Here is a 19,078-nt window from a genome sequence, read left to right on the forward strand (position 1 = left end):
AAGCCTTGGGGCAAACAAATAGACAAAAGTGCTGCCGTGTCATCATGGAAAAATTAGTTCATGAGAATTTTTTTTTATGGAGATGCTCCATATAATGTAAACAGATTGCACTGACAGCAGTGCATCTGGTGAATTTGCTGGCAAGACTTTATACAACTGTTCCATAATTAATATGTAACAATGTTGAAGGGGCACTACATAAACTGCAGTCACTACCATGAATTACTGTAGAAAGGTGACAAACAGATGATTTAGGCTGTTGAATTTTAGCAAATCAATTACTAAACCGTATGTATGTATGTACATACTGGAGAACAACTAATGACTGAGTGTTTAAATTAATTACTAATTAGCTACTTTATACAAACGTGTAACCTCTTAAATGTTGATAGCTAGCCTTTGAAGTCATTCAATAGCAATGATTACCACCATGTCACTCTTCACCATGTTTTCTTTAAAAATGATCATACTGTTTAGGACAAAACGTGGAACTCATGCAACCCAATAAGGATGAAGCCTACTAGTCAACTTATACAACAACAAAAAAATCACCTTGCAGTACATTACAAGCTAACTTGTCACACAAAAATATATGGAAGTGTGTGTCTTGCTATTCGGATTCAGAAATATAAAAAATATTCAGAAAAACACTTCAGTCATTAAAGATGAGTTGGCAAAATTTTCTGAATAATTGCTAGTATTTTCTTCATCTGAGGTGTAGCAAGTGATAGAGAATTTTTTTTTTTGTAGATTTCCATAAATAATAAATTAGTGATCAATTGGATTACAGAGAGAAATCTCAACTACAACAGGATATTTTGAGTTAGAACATGATTTAGGAAAAATACAAAGGGCTCATATTTCTATTAAGTAAAATGGCTTGTAATGATGTTCTGCCAGGCAATGTAGAGATCTGCAAAATGAAAACCTACAAATAATATATTTAAACAAAGAATAAGTTGAAGCTTAAAAGGAAAACAACCACTTCAGGCTTTATCGGCCATATTTATTTTATAGTACCTTTACCAGGATATTTCATATATATATTTTTATAGTTTAACAGCAATAGCATATGAGACCCTTGGGAAAAACACATATATGGGACATAAATGGCGCAGAAACATTTCCTAACAGTTTCAGTCCCTAGAGTGGCAATTCTTCATTCTCAAAACAATCAAAAGCTTCAAATAAACCTCAAAAAGGTCACAAGATCATACCTTGCTCTCTCTCCCCCTGCAAGCATGGTAAATTATCGTACAGCATTTTCAGACAGATTGCTCTGTAGTGTTATTCTAAGACTTGCACATTCCAGATTTGAACCCAAGAACCCCATAAAACCATCAGATTAGTGTATAAACTCGACTGTTTTGTTTATGCTGGCCAGACTGTCTCCTAAAATATAAATGTACATCTCAGTAGATAATGCATGGCCAGGTACTCCCAAGATCATTTTTGAAAACAACTTTAAATGTTTTTCAAAAATCAAGTCATATGGAAGTATACTATGAACCTGTCCTCCCAGAAAAATCATAAGCTATACGATTCACGACGTACTTCATATATTGTACATTCAAATAAAAACTATTCTCCCTTCTAGATGACAGTCAGTATGACAATCAAATCAATTGTTTCCAGAGTAAATGAAAAAGCAAAAACATAAAAAGCTTTAGAAGGCAGACAAGAAGTGCATTAGCCCAACTAATGCTGTAAACATAACTATATCATTTAGTATAATTAAGGACACCCTCATACAGGAGCATAACCTGAAACAGATTATAGCATTAAAATGTAAAACTTTCAATTCAATAACGAGCAGTTGTCTGAATAAGGCAGGAGATAAATAAACATTCAAATAGGCACTTCAGAGACTTACCTCGTACATATAAACTGGACTGCTCTTACTACAAGGCTTACCTGCCATTGCATTGATTGCAATGGCAAATCTATCTATCCTTAAAGAATCTCTAATACGAAATGATAGTTCAGAAATCTTAACAAGTATGCCACTATTCTGTATGAATCGAATAAAGCAGTAAAACGTGCATATGTACATATGTAGATTATTATACACACTGATACATGTTTTGCTTAGTGTTTTTTAGTGCCACATATGATCTTCTCAGAGATCTCCTTTCTTAGTGTTACATGGTGAGGTTTCACATTTGTGTTGTGTTACAGAATGCTCTCACGAGAGGTCCCAGTGTTAGAGGATGTGCTGGCCCGGTCATCGTTGGAAACAGGCTTCCTGTTCCAGGTAAGAGTGTCCAGTAAGGTTTGATTCAGTTTCTCCATCCAGTCAGACCTCTCCTCTCGTGTGTCTGCTGAAAACCAGCACCTGCACAGCAAAATATAATTTACATACAAAATAAATTCTAAACTCATGTAAACTGATAAAGAAATATTTCAGGACTGAATGCATCAATGTGAAGCTCAACAACCCCGTTTTCACTTCTGGCTTTGCATTGTTATCTTTTTGAATCTCTACAAACATGATCCCTATGGAAAAGTGGAGCATGAAATTTCTCCTTTGTGAAAGAAATTTCATTTCTGGCTGAACTTTTGCATTAAAGTGGTACTTTGCTGGCAAAATGGGTAGGAAAACTTCCGACGCCCATAATGCTCCATGTTGCCATTGAAGGCCACTCCCACCAGTCTGCTATGAATGCACTTGAAAAGGGTCAAATACCGCCTTTAGTAGGAAATAACTCTTAGTAAACTTTGATATGTCGATTTGTATTGTTCCCGGAAACACACAAGTAAACACTTGGCGGGAGTGAGCTACTTTCGGTTTCCAGTGAAGGATCCAGCGAGTTGTAGGCAGTGGCTAAAGGCTGCAAAGAATCATCTATATGGAAATAACGTGGAAGAAACTCTGAAAAACCTCAGTTGAACCAACGGTCCATTGGCAGGGATACAAAAATGCAAAAGTATTCACCAAAGCCCTGGGGCTCTCAAAAGTCTTCTGCTGACAAATAAATGTGAATCTCTCTGTCCAGCTAACACAGAGTAAACATGTACATCTACTATCGACATTGTAACAATACAAAGCTTGTTGAAAGTGGATGCATTACTTCTTCAAGATCTGGCTGTTTTCTTGCTGAAGGGTGTTAGTCTCTACTAACTCAAAAGTGTGTGGCCGTGCACAGCACTCTCGCTCCACAGGCCTGACACTGCAGAAGCCATAGAGAGAGAGACTGCCATCTGCTGGCTGGAAGAAGAGATGATAGAAGACATTAATGAGTAGAAAGGACACGCATTACATACAAACATAACTGCACAAACCCACCTTGTCGCCCATCTCATTAGGGTGGTTCCAGTAAAGCAGGTGTCCTCCTTCCAGAAGGAAGAAGAACCTCTGCCAGGCTCCAAAGCCACTCACATCCTCAAACATGGTCTACAAGAGGAAAAGGAAAATAATAGCGGCATACATTTCACAGCAAATTTCCTTCACAAACGGATCATCTACATGCAATACCAAAAGAATACATTACATCACAATAATTCAATCACGAAATGAAGTACTTATGTAAATGGGGTGAAACTTCACCAGGCAGAGGTCTGGCTATGCAAGACTACTGCTTTTTGAGACCAGCTGCAGCTATACCATGCAACACATTGAATATTCTTGTTTCCAAAGCCGCTGAAACCGATCTTACATTTAAAAACTTGCATTCAAATGGATCAGACTGTGAAGATAAACTGCTCACTTACTTCACATATCTTCTTTAGTAAATATGTATTGCCAACTGTATCACCACATTTGTGCTTTACAAATGAATCGAGGGAGTACTGATACATTAAGTGCCTTTTTCATGTAATAAAACCAGCCAAAAGAGTTATCAGTCAGGTTCTGGGACACATATACACCAACCTACCAAAAAGCCTTGATGCTGGACGTTGGAGTGGCCCTCACTATGCAGCCGCAGATAGATGTGGCCCTCTAGAGGAGAGAGGAAGGGAACCTACAAAAAACAAATGGGTTAGCCATGACACAGGAAAAAGAAAACAACAGATGGGCATGTAAAATAGAAATACTGTTCAAATGAAAAACTTTTTAGTGATGGCTAATATAACCACATTACAGTGCAGCTTTAAGACAATTATTTTTTTTTAAACTATAACATTCAAAGAACATAAATTTGAACTACATTTCTGAAAACAATTATACTAATTCTAATTCTCACAACTACAAAAAAAATTTCTCAGGACTGGAAAATAAAATTCCCTGATATCTCAGTAATAAAACACAGAACATTATGACATTCATTGTGGGATATTAGTTTAATTTGTCCCAAAAGAAAACCAAAATCCTTTTTGACAAGGCCAGGACATTCACTAATAGCAAACAGATGAATAAAATGTCACACACAAACACAGAAAACGTGCAATGCCCACTAAACCAGAAACCGAGACTAAGGTGGAAAGAGTGACACCTTTTCCTGAAACTCATCTCCAAGGAGTCGCCTGATTTTGCCTTCAAATTTCATCTGAGTGAAAAGAAACAGGAGAGATGGACAGAGACCCAGTTACATCACCACAACCACCACAGTGCAAACACAAGACAAAACCTCAATACACTGTTCAACTATTGATGTCCTAGTTAATGCCTGAAGTGAAAACCCACAATTAACTGTAAAAGTGTATGCAATATTTATTGAAATTTAGGGCTGGTCCGAATACCATTTTTTGAGCTTCGAAGCTTTGGTAGTAATCAACATCGAATATTCGAAGCTTCGGAGGGAAGGAACATATCCTTCTCTCTAATAAAGTCTGGAATCTGGAGAAGCGGCGCACCTCACGCGGGCAGGGCTTATATGCTCCGCGAACGAGCAATGAACTAGTGATACAAAACACACAGGTCTTACGTCCCAGTTTTGATATATTATAGTAGCTAGTAAAAATAATTCTGTTCAGTCATAGAACAGACTAACTAGAGCCCTGCATTTCTTCCCCTGGGGCCGGGCTTCAGGCCAATTTTCACTTCATACCTCAAACTTGGGCTTTTTCCTTCATTTTATATTTTAGTCATTAATTAATTAAAAGAAACAATGAGGTGTGCAGCGCTGGTGGAAACAACATGAGACTATGACACCACGATTGTCAAGACGGCTCGCACAGTGTTTAGAGTATCGCCGCGAATGAGTAAAGCAAGCCAACACACCAACTGCCGAACGTCTTAGATGCTCAAAAACACAATCATCTTCATTAAAACCAATGAGACGAAATGCTCTTACAGTGCTTAGGTCACTTGTTCTGATATTGCGGTCTTTGATCTTGAAATGAGCTGATGAATATTATGCAGCTCATTTCTGTTGCTTTCGTTGACGTGAACTCCGTTAAATGTGCATAGGCTAGCGCAAGAATTGAAGATCGGATTTAGCCTATATTAATTTTGCGGAGAGGTGTAAGGTAAGACAACCGGCCTGTGTTTTATTTTATTTAAAAAGTGATAGTATAGGCTAAACGTTTAAACCAACATTGTGATACTTGAAGTGTTTTATATCTGGATTTTATTATAAGCAAGACAAGTCAAGTGTTGATTTAAGAGGATAAATGGATCAAACGTGTTGTTAACTCCCTGTCAGCCGCTGGCCGCTTGGTCGTTACTTTAAAAAACAAAAACTTTAATTTAACAAACAAAAAAATGCTTTAAACATTTTTCTAAATTAACTTAAGAAAGAAACGAAATATAACTACTTTGACATTAAAAACAAAACTATTTTAATGGCTGCAACGATGTGTAATAGGGAGGAATGTTTACTCAAAAAAAAAAGAAAAAAAAAGTTAAATAAATAAATTGAATAAATAAAAAAACATGTCACTTCACTTTATTTGTTTCGTTTGCACCGTTGCGAGCAGCATCAGCCTCAGCTTGTCAAAAATGCCTTTTTTTTTTTACTGTGGTGGTGATAGTAGGCTAAACATTTAAACTAACATTGTGATGCTTGAAGTGTTTTATATTTATGGTTTTATTATAAGTAAGACAAGTCCAGTGTTGATTTAAGAGGCTAAATTGATCAAACATGCTGTTAACTCACTGTCGCCGCTGGCCGTTAGGCCTACTTTAAAAAACAAATACTTTAATTTAACAAATACTTTAAACATTTTTCTAAATTAACTTAATAAAGAAACGAAACAAAATATAACTACTTTGACATTAAAAACAAAACGGAAATATTTTAATGGCTGCAACAATGTGTAGCCTAATAGGGAGGATAAAAAAATAAAATCAAAAAAATCGCACTACTCGTGTCAATAGTTTTGGTAAGCTGTCGGACACGGCCAGGCTAGGGCCTAGATTTGAGGCCCGTGCAGGGCTCTAAAACTAACTACAATTAAAAAACTTAACGTGCCACTTGAGCCAAACTAGCGGGCGTCTCAGCTAGGGCTGCACGATAAGGGCCAAAATGATAATCACGATTATTTTGATCAATATTGAGATCACGATTAATTATCACGATTATTTGTTGATTTTAACCAAAACAATTTTTTATTGTCACACAAGCTAATTACATTTACTGCCTTCACGTCCATATTGTGCAACATTCCTGCTAATGTACAGATATGTGCATCAAAATAAAATAGGTCCTCTTATTCACCAAAATTCAGTGAATCTCCTTAAAGAATAAATAAAAATAAATTAAAACAATAAAGAAAATGTAGCAAAACTTCAACAGGGCACTATTTTACATTTTACAATGTGTAAATATATTTTAGGAAGCAAAATATAAACTTAAGTTTTACCTGCATAATGGATGTGAATAAAACAAAAAATAAAATATACAATCAATAAGAAACAAATATTCCATAACAGAATGTAACCAAATAAGAACATTTCAAGGCAGAAGAACTATGGCGAAAAGAATATTGGCAAGATCACGCTCTATTTCCCCTCTGCGTTTTCTGTACATCGCAGGTAGTGCCACCTTTGAAAAATAATTACGCGAGGGGATCACGTATCGTTTATCCAGAGTGTTGACCAAGAATTTGAAGCCTTCGTTTGTCACCGTGTTTATTGAGCACATGTCTTTAGCCAAATGAAATGCGACTGCATTTGTTATTTCACTGTGTCTTTGAGAGGTGGATGGGTATGGTGATGCGCTAAAGAGGCTCGCTTCGATGGATGTCTGAGATGTTGTGGGATGATTAGTCTTTGCAACGCATTTCTTGGCCCTCATACATTCATCGTATTGAACTTTATGGTGTTTTTTTAAGTGGTTAAAGAGGTTCGTTGTGTTGCTTTGTGGTGCCAAAACAACTTTATGGCACTCTTTGCATATGACCTGTTCTTGTTTTGTGTCACTTGCCTGAAACCCAAAATGTTTCCACACAATGGATGACGATCTCGGCCACTCCCTCTGCTAAGTTAGACATTTTTTCTTTGTTAAGATAGATTATAGCCTGCTATATGTTGTGGTATTTTCCTCACGCTACTCTGTCTTCTGTCTGTGACTGTCTACATCTGGAAACTGACTGAGCTGCTGCGCGGTGCAGGGAACAACTCTGATTGGTGCATGGACGCACGTGATCAGACAGCGGCTTTACAGCGTGCTAGACTGGCTTTGAAAAAAAAAAACAACCTTTAATACAAAGCGTGAATGAATGACGCATTTTAAATATCGCTCGATCACGCGAATTTGATCGTGGGAAGCCAAAATCGTGATCGTGATTAAAATTCGATTAATTGTGCAGCCCTAGTCTCAGCACATCAGCAGCAGCAGTCATATCATATTCTTCATGAGAGCGAGGAGCTAAATTACAAGATGATCGCAGAATATTTGGTTTCAAAGCGATGTAAAAGCGCCTAATTAAGGGAGTTTGTCATTGTACTGTTTTGTTGCTATGTTTTTCATTAAGAATAATAGCTAATGAACCCACAATTCAAGCAACCCGCCCCTGAATTGGCAAACCGAAAGTAAACGGCGCACGGCTGCATGTGTTCAGCCGCTCAGTGCACAAGCACAGCAATGAGGGAAACGGTGAGGGAAATTGTTTTCACCGTCACAGCCCTAACGTGTAAAAAGGTGTAATACATTTTGATTCTATTTTCCACAATGTCAAACGAACGCAGTTTAGATGCAAGCTCAGACATGGCTTCTGCAATATAATATTAAAATGGCTTGGCTAGAAGATAATTGAAAAAAAGTATTGCATTTTATAGTGTAAACATAGTGTTGCATCGCGAATGAGAGCCGTTTCGAGCGGAATGCCAGGTTTTCACGGAAAAAAAATAACAACGAATATTTGAATCACAAATTTGAAAATCGAATACCAACCCATGGAACGAATATTCTGGTCCAGCCCTATTGAAATTGTGAGGAATTTGAGAGAAATTCAAGAATTGTGAGTGATACAACAAGTGCTATAAAAAAAATAAAAAAATAAAAAAGTGAGGACAACAACACACAAACACTTCATCTCCTTTTTCTCTCTAATGTGACCCCAGTTTAGCTGTATCAATACCTTGTCCAGAGGAAACTTGCTCTGTCCCAATGAATTCAAGGAGATCTTGTGAGAGCCCACTAATGTAAAGTTACTGGAGCGTTGGGCACTCAGACCAGGCAGAGTAGCAGCTATAATGAACAGAAAAGAAATATCAATATCTGATACCATCAATCAACCAATGATTAAATGAGGAACCAATCAACCAATGATTAAATGAGGAACTTAGTTAAATACTTACGCGTCACACTCTGGTTAGATTTCTAGGAAAACAAAAATAGACATGTATGAGCTGAGGTTGTCTATCATTCAACAGTTTTTCATTGACCAATTTTCTACAATTTAAAAACACACATTGCACCTCATTCACGAAACATAAGCAGAATTATTTTCTGAATTGTGTGTGAAAGTATTCTTATGGAAGTTGTAACTTTGAATCGAATTATGTGAATTCAAAAAGAGTGATTTTATGAACATTATACAGAAAATACATGAAACGGAGAGAGAAGATCCATACCGTGATGCTGTGGAGAATCTTCTTGGGTGTCACCTAGAAACACAAACATTTCTGTTGCAGCTGTGCATTGATATAATTCATAAAAACACTTGGCTCTCTCAATATGTGCGAAAATGTACCTACCCTTGACTTTGTTGAGCTGCGGAACTGCTGAGCATTAACACTGCAGGTATTACTCGGAGTACTGGACTATAAAAAATACACATGCACAATAACACCTTATTACATACATTCTAAAATGGAAAAATGTAAGCAAAGGGGAAAAAAAAAAGTTTGCAAGAGAGGCTATTTCCTTTCAATTTAATGAAACCGAAAGTTTTTGGTCGTTTATGAGTTGCACCTACCAAACTGTAGACCTCAACATCAATCTCAAAACTGGAGCGAATGTCTTGTCTGTGGAAGCAAACATTAAAACCATTTTAATAACTACTGTTATATTTAAAAGCCTTCTTCCATAAACACTGTGCCATTGTAAACTCTGACATCATTTTAAAGAAGCAGCAGAGCAGTGTATGCACTCACAGTGTGATGGAAGTTGAGAAGGAGATGGTGTCACCATTTTGTGCATCTGCAGCGGTAGCCAAAGGTGTCGCGACAATGTTACATGGGCCATAACGGATCAAAACGAAGAAGTAGTGCGTTGGACGGCCTTTATAAAGACAGCAGCAATATCAAATTGTATGTAAACACTGACCTTGTGCAATCAACTGCTTCCATTAATAAATATGCATTAACACTCACCTGTGCGAGCAGAGCACACAAACTCCACCTTGAGGGGCAGCTGGATGCTGCTGATGCCAACAGTGCCCCTGCAGGGCAGGAGAGTTGCATTCTGGGGCTCTGGTTCTCCAGACTCACCCTCTCTTAGCTTGCTGACCTCTGCCAGTAAAGCTGCTCGCTTCTCACCTGCATTACAGGGACGGATTAGAGACAAATAAGAGAATGTTCCCCAGAAGGTTCAAGCTTTTTCACTAGGGTTCTACTGTACTTACTGGAGACAAGCAAAAGTTTCTCAGCCTCAGCCTCCTGCTGGGAACCCTTCCCATGTTCCTCGTCACTGCAGCAGCTCAGAGCCTGCAGAGTCTGTGTGATGATTGTCTGCAACTTGGCTGCCTCCTCATTTAAAGCCTTAAATGGACCAAATACAATCACCTGCATCAAATCCGGCATGCTTGAAGGCTCTTAGGGTGCTTTCACACTAGCAGTTTTGGTGCGCACCCGTGTTCGATTGACGTCAGAGTTTGGTTCATTTGGATGATGTGAATGCTGTCTTCCGAACTCGGGTACGCACCTACGAACCGTACGCGAGTCCGCTTAAAAAGGGTGCTCTGGGGTACGGTTCGCTGTTGATGTGAACGCAACCGTACTAAATCACGGAAGTGAACCGATATTAATTAATGGATGAGAAAAAAAAAAAGGTGTGTTTATTTCACTTATTTTCCTGGCAAGCGTGACTGACGTACTGCAAGCAGAGAGCTGTAAATCTAATTTCTGCTCGTCTTCAGCGTTCTTTAGAGCGTTTGCAGTACATTCGCGGCAGATAGACGCAAGTGCCATTACATACCGAAGCTTTGGAAACAAAACCAACGGTTCAATAACAAAAATATAAAAGTGAGGTGAGCAACGCTATGCATTTTGCCACCTTCACGCTCGATGTCATTACTAAGCAACAAGGTAAACAGCTGCCGCACCCTGGTTCGGACCCAAATAATATAATATGAACACTGTACAGCAGGGGCAGGGGGAGCAATCGAACTCGGGTTCAGTCCAGGCAATCGAACCAAATGTGAAAGCACCCTTAAAATACCCCAGAATAATTCTCTCTACAGGTAGATAAATTAATTATTATCTATAGACCCCTTTTCAAACCTTAATTCTCTCCTTGATGTTGATAGGCTTTTTTGAGCAGGTCTTCTCTTGAACCTGCTTCTGAACTCCAGGGGTCAAGCTCTGAGTAGAGGGAGGATGGATCTTCCTCTGTGAGCGGTAGGCGTCAATGCTGTCAACCATAGGTAGAAAAAAAAAACTGTCAATCATAATGACCTGTCTATTTGATTTAAAAGGGTGAATACCAATGGCTGACTGAAATCTAGAGAGCTGAGTGTCTCATCACCGCTATAATACTGCCATCTACTACTGTTCAAAAGTTTGGGGTCAGTAATATATTTTCAGTTTTTTTTAATCAAATAAATGCAGCCCTGGTGAGCATAAGAGACTTCTTTCAAAAACATCTTACAAACGCAAACTTCTGAACGGTGGTGTGTATTATTATACTAGAAAAACTAGTAGGCATCATGCATTACCATTTCTTAATACCAAGCTGGAAAAAAAACACAGTGAGAGAATGACAATAAGGTTCTTCTTTTTCAAGTGAGGCACACCTGTATAAAGGTGGAACATTTTCAGCAGGACTAGCTGTCATTTCTTCAGGTGAGGGTAGTTGGACTGATGGCTCAGGCACAGTGATTTCAATATTCTGTAGGAACAATAAAAAAAAAATGGTCTTGTTAACCATCTAATGCATTTATATCTGTATAATCTATTACATTCTAACACTGTAACTGAAAGTTGCATGTATCTGCATATTTGAATTTCTCACCTACACAAGGGGAAATTGTATTTCATTTGAAAAGTGCTAGAACACTAGCACTTTTCTAGTGTTTATTAAATTATGCTAGAACATTGACAATATCTTGGGTTTCATAGGCTACAAAATATGTAGCCAAATTAATAGACTGAATACACACAAAACATAATGCAATTTCTCCCATTCATTGGCTGCCACTACAAGAACAATTAAAATATCTGAAACCAGGCCAGTATACCAGTGGTGTGACAACAGCCTCCACAGATTTGCTGAGAGGAGAGAGGATATAGCTGGGCGGCAGGGTTAGAAAGTCGTCTTCAGCACACATGGGGGCGATCTCCTGTTTTCCCTCCATTTCTCCATCACCATGGTCAACAGACTGGAGCTCCTCCTCTTCATCCATTGTACAACTGGCATCAGGAGTTTCTACACTCTCTTCACACATCTCACTGTGGTCAAGAGGCTCCTCGTTTAATGTGACTGTCACCGGTTCTGGTTTGTCATCCATTTCAACTGTGTCCAGTTCTGTTGTGTCTTCCTTTTCAGTCTGTGATGAATTGTTCTCATCTTTCTCCACCTCCTCCTCCTCCTCTTCCTTATTTCCATCTTCTCCTTTATCTTCATTTTCTGCATGCTGTAGGACATCCTCAAACATCTTGTCAATTAGGGCGGAGGTGCTCAAAGACCCAGCTTCTGTTAAAGAAATATATGTGGTAAATATGGCAGTTTAAATTAAACGCAACAGATTTTAGGAAACACATTTACCTGTTGAGGTATAAAGTTCTTCATTGGGGAAACGGATGTCCACAGTACATGGAGGTGTGGTGTCCAGACTTCCATCAAATACCTTACTGTCACCCTCACAGGATCTGAATTCAGTTCCCTTTAGCTCTTCCTGCAGAACAAATAAAAGCTGAAACTAGGTTTTGCCCTACATTCACAAATAAAACCCTGCAAAAGTGTGAAAGTGCAAAACTCTGTTCTCCCCAAGTGTGTCTGTGCAAACAAATCCCTCTGCCCCAGTGATCAGCAAATATATGAGGATGAATATCAAAACCAAGTGTGAAGAGAAAACAACCAAAATAGAAGCCGAAAAATCAAATACACGTCAACGAATGGTCTCAAATACATGCTCACACTCCCGGGCTGTAATGGAGGCCACTGGAGTTTTCGAGTTTTCCTGTAAGCCCAGGGAGAGGATGTAGACGGAGATGCCCTCTGGGAAAATGGAGATTACTTACTTTTGATCTAAACTTCTAAATGCCCAGAACCAGACAAGATTCCACAAGGAGCACAAAAACATCATAACCTGATTGGCTCACCTCGGTGAGGGAAGAGTCAGACAGACTCCTCTTCAACCACATGTTGTCTGCCACTGGCTGAACCTTCAATAAACGCAACTCATCCTCACGTGCCTGCATAAGAGACAGATGGTCTTAGTAACAAACGATACTGAAGGGTTGAATAGTCAGAAAAAAGGTGGAACAGATCTACCTGGCGGATACGGGAGGCCTCTTTACTGCTGGGTGTCACTGCAGCGTTCAGCTGCTGTTGGATGCCATGCACAAAGCTGGAGAGATTGCGTGTGCAGGGGGTGGAGCGACCAGGGCTGTTCAGAGGCGTAGGAGCTTTGAAGCGCTGCATGCGAGAGCTAAACTCTCCCTCGCCTTTCATAAAAATACACATTTAGAAATATGGCCACAATTAAAGAGCATCTTTGACATAATACATAATGCAGTAAATGAAGAAGCAATTGTGAAGTGAAGCCAGTGTGTAAGAAAATACTCACCAATGTGACAGATTGCTGAGGTCATGCTGTCGGTGCAACCCTCAGACCCGGGGTCAGACAGGCAGCGCTGGACTAAACCAGTCCCACCTGACCAAACGGAAAAAGGACAACTCATTACTAAACAAGCTTTGTTACTTAAAGGGATAGTTCACCAAAAAATTTAAATTAGCCAATGACTTACTCACCCTCAAACCATTCTAGGTGTATATGACTTTCTTCTTTCAGACAAATACAATCAGAGCTACATTAAAAAATGCCCTGGCTCTTCCAAGCTTTATAATGGCAGTGAATGGCTGTTTCTGTTTTTAAGTCCATAAAAGTGCATCTATCCATCATAAAAGTAGTTCATCTGGCTCCGGAGGGTTAATAAAGGCCTTCTGACGCGAAGCGATGTGTTTGTGTAAGAAAAAATAATACATATTTAAAACTTTACAAACTGTAATCTCTAACTTCAAAACAAAACTTGGTTCTAGCGAGAACTAGCATATTCTCACCTGAGTGTCATACACTGGAACGCCAGTCTCTTGTGAATGCGTGCATGACAGTTAGCGGAAGTTAGAGATTAGGTTAGTTTGTAAAGTTTTAAATATGGATATTTTTCTTGCACATACGCATTGCTTCAGTAGGCCTTTATTAACCATGGAGCGCTGTGGAGCACTTTTATGATGGATACATGCACTTTTATGGACTTCAAAACAGAAACAGCCATTCACTGCCATTATAAAGCTTGGAAGAGCCAGGGCATTTTTTAATATAACTCTGATTGTATTCGTCTGAAAGAAGAAAGTCATATACACCTAGAATGACTTGAGGTTGAGTAAATCATGGGCTAATTTACATTTTTGGGTGACTTTAAAGGGTTAGTTAACCCAAAAATGAAAATTCGGTCATTAATTACTTACCCTCATGTCGTTCTACACCTGTAAGACCTCCGTTCGTCTTCGGAACACAAATGAAGATATTTTAGTTGAAATCTGATGGCTCTGAAAGGCCTCCATTGGCACAATGCACTGTACACTCTCAAGACCCTTAAAAGGTACTAAAGACGTCGTTACAAAGTCCATCTCACTACAGTGGTTCTACAATAACTTTATGAATCGGCGAGAATTGTTTTTGTGCACAAAGAAACCCTAAATAACGACTTATATATAGTGATGACGATTTCAAAACACGGCCTCATGAAGCTTCGAAGCGTTATGAATCAGTGAGTCAAATCATGATTCGGATCGCGTGTCAAACCGCCAAACTGCTGAAATTTGGCGATTCAATCCGCTGATTCGACTCGCTGATTCATAACGCTTCGAAGCTTCATGAGGCCGTGTTTTGAAATCGTCATCACTATACAAGTCGTTATTTAGGGGTTTTTTGCGCACAAAAACTATTCTCGCCGATTCATAAAGTTATTTTAGAACCACTGTAGTGAGATGGACTTTGTAACAACGTCTTTAGTACCTTTTAAGGGTCTTGAGAGTGAACCGTGCATTGTGCCAATGGAGGCCTTTCAGAGCCATCAGATTTCAACTAAAATATCTTCATTTGTGTTCCGAAGACGAACGGAGGTCTTACAGGTGTCGAACGACGTGAGGGTAAGTAATTAATGACAGAATTTTCATTTTTGGGTGAACTAACCCTTTAAGAGCATATCAATGGCACAATTCTAAACACATTGAGGAAATAAAATGAGCATGCATTATAAAAAGAGAACGAAGTTAATAAATAACATGGGCATTTTTTACTTTTTTCTACATCGAGATTTTACATTCTAATTCACATTTAAAGGAAAGTGCATTTTGTAGATTATTTAATTGATCAATTAATTGGTTTCCCCCCCACACAATTCGTTTTTTAAATTATTTTGCAGTTCCTTTAAAGGGGCACTTCAACGCTGGGAAGTTGAAAGTGTATTTAAACGGTGTCATTTATGTAGTAGAAATGTGAAATTATTTTTGAATTGTGCCTTCTAGACTGAGAAAAGACAGAAAATGTATTTTTGTCTCATGTGCATGAAAGACAACAACTCCCAGAATGCACTTGCTTCGCTGCCCTACGAGGCCACTCCCAAAGCCACGGCTATAGAGTGCCGAAGTAATGACGTCACTTTGTAGGCCAACCCGGAAGTTAGCGGCGCATGGGTTCCCTCGATCAAAAAGCCATTCATTTTCCCCATAGACTTTTGGAAAATCGCAAAAAATAAGATCTGTGTTCAACAAAGAGTAATGACCCTTACACGTTTTGTCTACCAAGATAATCTTTACAAGTTCATCCAAAATGTATACATTTTGAAGCCCAAATAAAGCCGTCAGATATAAAATGCTAACGGTAGGCTATAAACGGACTACAGCACACCATGGTCGCGGATCAACGTCATCATCAAGCTTCCTCAAACTTTATTTAAAAACACGCTCGCTCATTATGATCTGCGCTGTGTATGAACACTTATCCACTTTTTCATGAGAAATATTGCCCATTCGTTTTTTCCAAAAATGTTAGAAACTAATTTTGTTTATGCGTGCCTCTCTGAGATTTATATTTTGTTAATGTTTTTTCAGACAATATGATTATCACTGTGATAACATTTAATGACATGAAACACAACCCAGTCTCTTTTTGTTAAATGCAAGTTTATGTATGATCAATAATACAAAACGTATAATAAGCTACACATGAAATAAAGAAAACAATTCAGTCAAACATTCAAAGTCAGTGCTAGTCGGCTAACTTACAACGGTAACGTACAGTTATAGTCTAAAAATAAACAAGTAATGAAACTTATCTTTGCACTCAGCCTAAACGATTTGCCAGGGAACAAATTATAGATCCATGAGAGCAAATATGGGCCGTTAAATCTCCACAAGACTAATTATAGCTGGAGACGCCACATAGACATCAGAGCCAGCGGCAGGCGGCAGAAGGACTAGCCGAGGAAAGTCTACTCTCGCCGGGTAAACAAGCACGGAGCGCCGCGGACCCACTGGAGCTCACAACTCCGATAACACCAGATAAAATGTTTAAATAGGCACTCTTCTTATAAATAAACCACATATTTGAGCTTTAAACAACTACATTATCGACTGAAAAAGTCTTAAAACTAAGTTGTCACACATTAACAGTAGATTTTAACACAAAAAGACGTGTAAACACAGCCCATGTCAGCCATTTCTCAACGAGACAAACATGTGAAGAGAGTAAACTCCAAATGTTCAAGCATCCAACTTTGCGCGAATAGCGCGATTTATTCACGCCACATAAGTTCTTCATTCTAGGCTGAAACGCGGGCTAGTGAGAGATTGCCTGTTTGTCACGATGGCGTCTAAAGTCCCCGCCAAAGGATGTAGTCCCTTTTAGCAACTTGTTAGCAACCATCGTTTTTAAGACACAATAAAGTCTTAAAAAATCACAAGCAGGTTATAACTAGTGTGTTTTATGTCATAGATTAAAACGTGAAAATATATAGAGGCTTTGTTAACCACAGACCTTATTTCAGGCGATTTAGCAAAAACCCATTAAAAAAACCCATAGACTTTAGGGCGAGGGAACCCATAGGGCTAAAATGCTAACTCACTTCCGCGTTTTGGCCTACAAAGTGACGTCATTACTTCGGCACTCTATTGGTTATCACTTGCCCACCCCGGCACCTCCCCCAACGTCGTTTTGATATTCATAGTAATACAATCATTTCGTTCAGTTAGAGAATAGACACTACAATTAAAAACTGAACGTGTCTTTTCAATAAAGTGTGAGTGAGCCGAACGAAAGTCACGTCACAGACACAGCAGGAGTCAGATTTCATTCATCACGAGAGCAAAGAGCTGAGGTAAGCGCGGCTGTCATTCTCGGCGTGTGTCCAGTCTGGCGCGTTATCAGATCGCATGTGGAAGCTAAACTTTCATAGGAATTCATTGAAAAGTTGAAACACTTTGCTCTGTACCACTCCGTTATGAATGCCCGAGCTGAGTGGCAGCGGCCGTGCGCATTTACATTCTGTGAGTGAGATCCCTCCCCTGTGGGCGGCTCTGGCCAAAAATCCTCAGATGACGAAAAGACGATATTTGCATCATCGGAGGATTTTTTTACAGAAAAAAAATGCATAATTCTCTCGTCTTAGGGGGATATGAGGGGGAAAAGTACCATAATTCGAATATACTACCGGGTTTCTACTGATACAAAGCTTAATGCTAAATCACCCTTTAAATAGTCTTGTAGTGTGGCAAATTTCATTTTAAAACAACAGATATTCAATGTAGACTCCATGCATTCATAATACAAAAGTATTCAATAAAATAATTAAGGGCCATACAGTTCTAAAGTGTTAGATTGTATTTATTACTAGTCTTGCAATTAAAGAAAGGAATAACTAACACAATAAATTATTTTCAAGCAAAATGATTTTGAAATGTAATGGAAAATCAACTTGCAAGTAAAAAAAGACATGGGGTTGGACATGAAAAACTGTAAAAATACATTTTTAAAATATTAAAATTGTTCAAGTATTAGTGAGTTGGCAGATTGATTTTACAAAAGGATAAATCTGAATTCTTACCATCTCGTCTCTGGCTGAGTTGTTGGACCCTGGAGCGGATGGAGGATATGGCTGGAGTGTCTGGTTTCACCTCTAGCTCTGCCAATCTCAAGCGCGTCCTGGCAGGGGATTTTGTGGGGTCCAGGTTCTCCTCTCCCCCTGCTGCCAACCGCCTTTTCTTCAACACATTTTTAAGTTCTGGAAAACATTATGTAGCCTAATGGTTAAACTGACAAGGTCTCATAACCTGTGTATATAAACAATAAAGCTCAGCTGCAAATGAATGAACTCAAGCTAACATATTTTAGACGTCTCAACAATTAATAAATTAATATAACGTTACTCAAAAATGCTGTAACAGTTATAGGTAGGCACTTAGCCCACTGGTTTGTGTGTATAAAGTGTGAAGGAGGTGAGAAGTAAACACTAGTCTTACCACTAGAGGTTGAAGTCTTTTCTTCCAGTGGATCTCTTTGTCTCTTTTGATTTTCCATCTTTTCACCTGACAGTTGAAAAACAGCTTCAAGTTCAACGAGTTAAATTAGACTTTACAACATATTCCCAAAAAAATAAACGGAGCAATTCCAAGAGTGCGAGGACCCTAAAAACACTGGCCACCGTCATAAATCAGCTGTATCTGAAAGATAAGTTAGGTATTAACATGAAATTCGACATATTCATAAGTGTTACTAACTTTGTTGACGTAAGTTAGTGCTTGTACAACAATTTATTGGTTTCATTTCAAATCTTCATATCAACAACAATAAACTACGACCGTTGCTGTTGATATGCGATTACGGATTAATCTAAACGATCGAAAATGTGTTTTTCATTGTGTTCAAATGTGTTAAAAAAGACACATGTGTTCAAATGTGTCGAGAGAGTAACGTTAAGTTACAAGGCCAATGCGCTGCTAGCAAGCAATCATTGTTGAACATTGTTGAAAATACGACATGCAAAATGGTCGTGAAAAGTTATGGTGTGCATTAAAAAATATTCAGTCATTTTTGTCAGTTGAATTGCTAAAATGTATTTATCTTACCTCAGTAAAAGAACCGTGTCAGAGTTGGTGCAGTTTTCAAACGTCTGTCAGCTTAGCTCGAGCATTTGAATTTCCGCGGGCGCTCCGCGCATGCGCAGGACATCAGCTCAGGTCAATCCGTAGAGCCCTCCGGTGGCCAGATGATCAATGGCGTTATGAATTACATAATATTTGCGCAAATT

The 19,078-nt window shown here is 38.7% G+C and overlaps 1 protein-coding gene across 1 annotated transcript; it reads right to left on the reverse strand.

Moving 5' to 3' along the window:
• Positions 1 to 978: 978 nt before the first annotated feature.
• anln2 (anillin, actin binding protein 2) lies at positions 979 to 18,971 on the reverse strand. Its single transcript, XM_079825455.1, has 23 exons — positions 18,897 to 18,971; positions 18,291 to 18,356; positions 17,876 to 18,052; positions 13,336 to 13,422; positions 13,041 to 13,213; positions 12,869 to 12,961; positions 12,312 to 12,441; positions 11,785 to 12,239; positions 11,341 to 11,435; positions 10,829 to 10,958; positions 9,952 to 10,087; positions 9,701 to 9,865; positions 9,482 to 9,608; positions 9,304 to 9,352; positions 9,083 to 9,148; positions 8,960 to 8,992; positions 8,684 to 8,705; positions 8,464 to 8,573; positions 4,434 to 4,487; positions 3,876 to 3,962; positions 3,287 to 3,394; positions 3,072 to 3,208; positions 979 to 2,335 (listed from the first exon to the last, which is right to left on the reverse strand). Exons 2-23 carry the CDS (start codon positions 18,346 to 18,348, stop codon positions 2,173 to 2,175), a joined length of 2,655 nt encoding a protein of 884 aa, XP_079681581.1. The 5' UTR covers positions 18,349 to 18,356; positions 18,897 to 18,971; the 3' UTR covers positions 979 to 2,172.
• Between the last annotated feature and the right edge of the window lie 107 nt (positions 18,972 to 19,078).

This window comes from Gobio gobio (assembly GCF_949357685.1).
Source record: "Gobio gobio genome assembly, chromosome: 9".
NCBI lineage: Eukaryota > Metazoa > Chordata > Actinopteri > Cypriniformes > Gobionidae > Gobio > Gobio gobio.